Below are 5544 nucleotides of genomic sequence, written 5' to 3'. Positions count from 1 at the left end.
CCAACAGCAGAAGGACACGGAGCTGTTGGAGCGGGGCCAGAGGAGGCCCCGGAGATGCTGGGAGGGCTGGAGTCCCTCTGCTGGGAGGACAGGCTGGGAGAGTTGGGGGGTTCAGCCTGGAGAAGAGAAGGCGAAAAAGGGGAGACCTCAGAGCCCCTTCCAGTGCCTAAAGGGGCTCCAGGAGAGCTGGGGAGGGACTCTGGATGAGGGAGGGGAGCCGTGGGACGAGGGGGAATGGTTTTAAACCGGAAGAGGGGAGATTGAGATGAGGTATTAGGAAGGAATTTTTCACTCTGAGGGTGGTGAGTCCCTGGGGCAGGTTGCCCCGAGAAGCTGTGGCTGCCCCATCCCTGGAGGTGTTCAAGGCCAGGTTGGACGGGGCTTGGAGCAACCTGGGCTGGTGGGAGGTGGCCATGCCCAGGGCAGGGGGTGGAACGAGATGATCTTTAAGGTCCCTTCCAACCCAAACCATTCTATGATCTCAGCTGAGAGGTGCCCTAAAGTTACCACTTTGTGATGCACAATCTTTTAGGCATCATCAATTTGACCCTGAATTTTCTCTTAATTAAAAGTAGTGTTGTTCATTCTTCTTATAACTTAATCTGGAAACATGATATGTCACTGCTGTATCAGGCTAGTGTGAAATGAACTTTTTTTGTTCAGTGTTTATGAAGGAAAATAAATAAATAAATACCAGCTCAACTGTTTTAAGCTATGAGGAGAAAAAAAGTCTTGTCTCATTTTTTTAAAAAAAAATAAAATCTGTGATAACACAATTTTTATTATTTGATGCTTTCTCCATAAGTGTGTGAAGCATTTTGTATAAAATAATCCTGTAGAGATATGACAGTTGTCCAAGATGTTATGCAGTTATGTAGTGCTTTAGTGTTTCTTAAGAAAAAGAAAAAAAACCCCAAACTTGAAAATGAAACTCAATTTGACCATCATGTCCAGAGTTCTGTTTTGCCTTATAAAAAACCATTAAGGAAATAAAATTGTTTATGAAATTAAATTGAATGCTTCTAGAACTTGTCATTTATTTTTCAAGTAAGATATTTCTTTTTAAAAAAATTTAAAAATATGATTGAATAAATGAGCATTGAATGCTAAAATTAAAATTACCACTTATCTATTATAGACTCATCCATCTTGAGGGCTTACAGATGTCAATATAAAGTGCTTAAATAAAAAGCCTTTAAGGATGTTTTAACTCCATATTTAGTTAGCTACATTTACTTTGTTAATTAGCTACATTTACTGTGGTATTGTGCTAAAATTACCTGTTCTTTACAAAACCTAAAATGTTGCTTGCTTCAAAATGTAAAAGAACAGATATTTATTTATTTATTTAAACAGGGTGCATTTGGCGCTCTTCAGAAGATATGTGAAGATTCTGCTGAAATTTTAGATAGTGATGTATTGGACCAACCACTCAATATCATGATACCTAAATTCTTGCAGTTCTTCAAGCACAGCAGTCCAAAAATAAGGTAGGTTTAGGTGTTATACTAAAATTACCTGTAAAAAATGTATTTATATGAGCAGCGAGGTTGATATTTTGTGTATCAGTTTAAAACATGCTTAGTTTTTTATTAAATGATCCTGTGTGTGCACATGTGAGAAGGCACAGAGATTTCATGCATCAGTAATTTCCATGCTTATCTGCTTAGTTAATATATCAGCCTTACCTCTTTATACATCTTCTAAATCTAGAATCTGACTTTGATTTTCAAACTTTTTCTTTTAAGATTTTGCATATTATCATGAAAATTTCAGTCCTGTGGTTAAAATTACATATTCTTATTAGGAAGAACTGTCTTGCATTCATTTTGTAATGAATGAAGCAACGGGAGAGTAAAAAATTGTTTGCTGATAATAGTTTCTGAGTTCTTACAGAAAAATATTTTTTCTGCTTTAACTGCACCAAACCTTAGAAAGCTCTTTATCTTTGAGCTGGATCAAATTAAATGGGTTCAAAGTCTTTTTACTTTAATACAGTATTAAACTCTCCAAAGTAGCAGAAGTATAGGATAGAAGAAAACTTCCAGAATTAACTTGTTATTGCTAATATTTATCAACAAAACCAGTAGCTTTTTACCCTGAAATGAGCTAGCAATGTGCCTTTGCCACAAAGGTGGTGAATGGTGGTGAATGGACTGGAGTGTTGCCAGCATGGGAGGTGATCCTTCCTCTCATCCTCCAAGTGAGGCCACACCTGAAATACTGTGTCCGGTTCTGGGCTCCCCAGTACAAGAGAGACATAGAGCTACTGGAGAGAGTCTAGCAAAGAGCCACGAATGTTATGATAAAGGGTCTTGAGCATCTCTCCTATGAGGACAGGTTGAAAGAGTTGGGGTTGTTCAGCCTGGAGAAGAGAAGGCTCTGGGGAGACCTTATTGCCGCCTTTCAATACTTAAAGGGGGCTTCTAAGAAAGATGGGACAGGGCCTGTTGCAATAGGACAAGGGGTAATGGCTTTAAACTAAAAGAGGGCAGATTCAGACTAGAAACAAGGAAGAAATTTTTTACACTGAGGGTGGTGAGACACTGGCCCGGGTTGCCCAGAGAGGTGGGAGATGCCCCATCCCTGGAAACATTCAAGGTCAGGTTGGATGGGGCTTTGAGCAACCTGGGCTGGTGGGAGGTGTCCCTGCTCACTGCAGGGAGGTTGGACTAGATGGCCTTTAAAGGCCCCTTCCAACCTAAACCATTCTATGATCCCGTGATTCTTTTCTGCGGTGCCTAGTGACCGGACAAGAGGCAATAGGCAAAAACTCAACCACAGGACATTCTGCCTTAACATCAGGAAACACTTTTTCTTACCATGAGGGTGATCAAGCGCTGGCACAGATTGCCTAGAGAGGTGATGGAGTCCCCATCCTTGGAGGTATTCAAAAGCCACTGGGATGTGGTCCTGTGCAACCGGCTCTAGGTGGCCCTACTTGAGCAGGGGCATTGGACAAGAAGAACTCCAGAGGTCCCTTCCAACCTCAACCATTCTGTGTGATTCTAGGAAATGTGGTTTTGAACTCCTGTTTGAAAATTATATTGAAAGATTCTACAACTTGGAGGCGGCAATTATTGCTGTCAGTAATAGATGATGAAGACTAAAAGGAAGAGTATAACTAGGAATAGATCATGATAGGATTTAAATCAGATTTAGAAACTCTCCTAAAATAGATGTGCACTAAGAAGAATACATAAGAAAGCATGAACTTGCTCTTGTGGAAGGATAAGCTTAATACTTCATTGGAGCTGAGAAAGATGGAGAAAAAATTCGTTTTTTCCTTATCACATTAAACAGTCTTTCACTTTTTGTATACTGTGATCTTTGTAGCTTTGAGATAGTTAAACCAGTTTCAACTTCAAAGCAGATCACCTGCTGACCTACAGCCTGGTATCACTACATATTGCTGAAGTATGAAGAATATCAATAACGTCAGTAAAATACTTTATATTTAAATCTGTCAAATTACAACTTTTGAACACTGTTTTATGAGACTGTCTTCCAAGAAATATCTGAACAGACTAGACGTTTGGGGTTATGTTAGTAAAAACACTTGGGTGGATCTTCAAAGGCTTTTAAAGGTAGCTTTGTCTTGTGCCTTTACTTTCGTAATTTGGCTTTTGTATCTCTGAGAATGAAAGACTTGTAAGTAATGACTTTGCATGAGGTAGAAGAATCAATTTTTCACTTTTTATAGAATCATAGAATGGTTTGGGTTGGAAGGGACCTTAAAGATCATCGAGTTCCAACCCCCCTGCCTTTTAGCATGGTTCTACCACAAGAGTTTTAGTATGTATCCTAATGCAAGTATGTATTTGTTCTAAGCTCCAGATGTATTACTGATGCATATTGGTCTCATTAAATACTAAACATATTGTAAAGGCAGTTGGATATTTAGCAATGAAGAAGGGCGTGCTAAAATTTCACCATGTTGACTTGTATGGAATTGTTAATATCGAAGAAGATCAGTAATCATAATATACTGAAAAAGAACATGCTTACATACTGTTCAGAACAAATGTGCCAGGTATAGTCATCCTGCTTTGGCTTTTATTTACTGAATACTTTATTTTAAATTATTTATTAAATATATTGGAGTATAAGGTGGTACTTAAAAATGTGTAATTTTTTTGGTAACAATATAGATGTGTAGATTTGTTCCCTCTTGCCTCTAGAAGATGCTTGGACAATGTGAATTGCTTCCTAATTTTTTGATGCCTATGTACAGTTTAGAAAATGTTTAAGTTATGAAAAATGTGTATTTTAACTGTTCCATTTGTAGGTCTCATGCTGTTGCATGTGTCAATCAATTTATCATCAGCAGAACTCAAGCTCTTATGTTGCACATAGATTCTTTTATTGAGGTGAGTGTGCGTTCTTGGTTGGGGGGGTTAAGTCAAATTACATATCTGATTTAATAAGAGCTTCGAATAATGTTTTACAACCACTACTACCCCCAAGCTCCACATTACTGGCTTCCTATTCTTAGCTTCAGTCCCCATGGATTGAAGTTCATTCTGTATGCTTATGCTCAGATTAGTCTAAGCACTCTCCCAGCCCAAGAAAAAGTATTTTGAAAGATGCTTCCTTTTCATAAATAGAGGAAACTCTTGTTGCGTAAAGGTACTGGCAGCAGTCTGTCATTTTACCTGTGATTGAGAGAGTTAAGTACGGGGATCATCACGTCACTGAGTCTGAATGATGGGTCTCTAAATACTACTACTGAATGTGGATTAGAAGGGTGATATTTTGGGTTATCTAAAGTATTTTATTTCCTGCTGTTATGTATTGAAGGAGTTTTCTAGCTTCAGAACTTCATTAATGATTACGGGGAAAAAAAAAAAATTCAGGAAATAATGTCCTTGTGTCTAATGTACACATGACCGAAACACTGGGTAACAATACACATTGAGAGTCTGAAGTGTTCATTTGCTAAATGGTATGTCTTTAAGAAATAATATGGTATTCTGAGGTGTGGGGTGGGAGGGTACAGAAGTACATGTTTACATACTTCAGTTTGTGAGTAATGTCAATTTAAATACAAGTTGAACTAGATGAATTGAGGCTTTTCAACTGGTATTACTTTCCAACAGAATCTTTTTGCACTGGCTACTGATGAGGAGCCTGAAGTACGCAAAAACGTGTGCCGTGCTCTGGTAATGTTGCTGGAAGTTCGAATGGATCGCCTGCTTCCTCATATGATTAGTATAGTTGAGGTGAGTCTCATTTCCCAGATTGCATGCTGAAACATATTTGGAGTTGCAGAAATAGAATCATAGAATTGTCTAGGTTGGAGGGGACCTTTAAGATCATTGAGTCCAACCGTTAACCTAACACTGCCAAACCCACCACCAACCCACGTCCCTCAGCACCACATCTACCCGTCTGTTAAATACCTCCAGGGATGGCGACTCCACCACTGCCCTGGGCAGCCTGTGCCAGTGCTTGACTGAGGAGAGAAACTGGACTTCACACGATCCAATGTGAATCATACAGAAGCCACTTTATTGACATTCTACTGTCCCTTATATACAGTTT

The 5544-nt window shown here is 39.0% G+C and overlaps 1 protein-coding gene across 1 annotated transcript in view; it reads left to right on the top strand.

The window, feature by feature from the left end:
• Window positions 1-5544, top strand: part of LOC104288364 (transportin-1-like) — a gene marked incomplete at both ends in the record, with an annotated part of 24039 nt that overhangs the window by 1532 nt on the left and 16963 nt on the right. Inside the window, 3 exons of the mRNA XM_009887160.1 lie at window positions 1357-1490; window positions 4289-4370; window positions 5100-5222. Of these exons, the coding sequence (XP_009885462.1) occupies window positions 1357-1490; window positions 4289-4370; window positions 5100-5222 (339 nt within the window). The remainder of the gene's footprint in view (window positions 1-1356; window positions 1491-4288; window positions 4371-5099; window positions 5223-5544) is intronic.

The sequence above is a fragment of the Charadrius vociferus genome, unplaced genomic scaffold, assembly GCF_000708025.1.
Source record: "Charadrius vociferus isolate BGI_N301 unplaced genomic scaffold, ASM70802v2 scaffold1016, whole genome shotgun sequence".
NCBI lineage: Eukaryota > Metazoa > Chordata > Aves > Charadriiformes > Charadriidae > Charadrius > Charadrius vociferus.
This window is presented reverse-complemented; position numbering and strand designations above follow the sequence as displayed.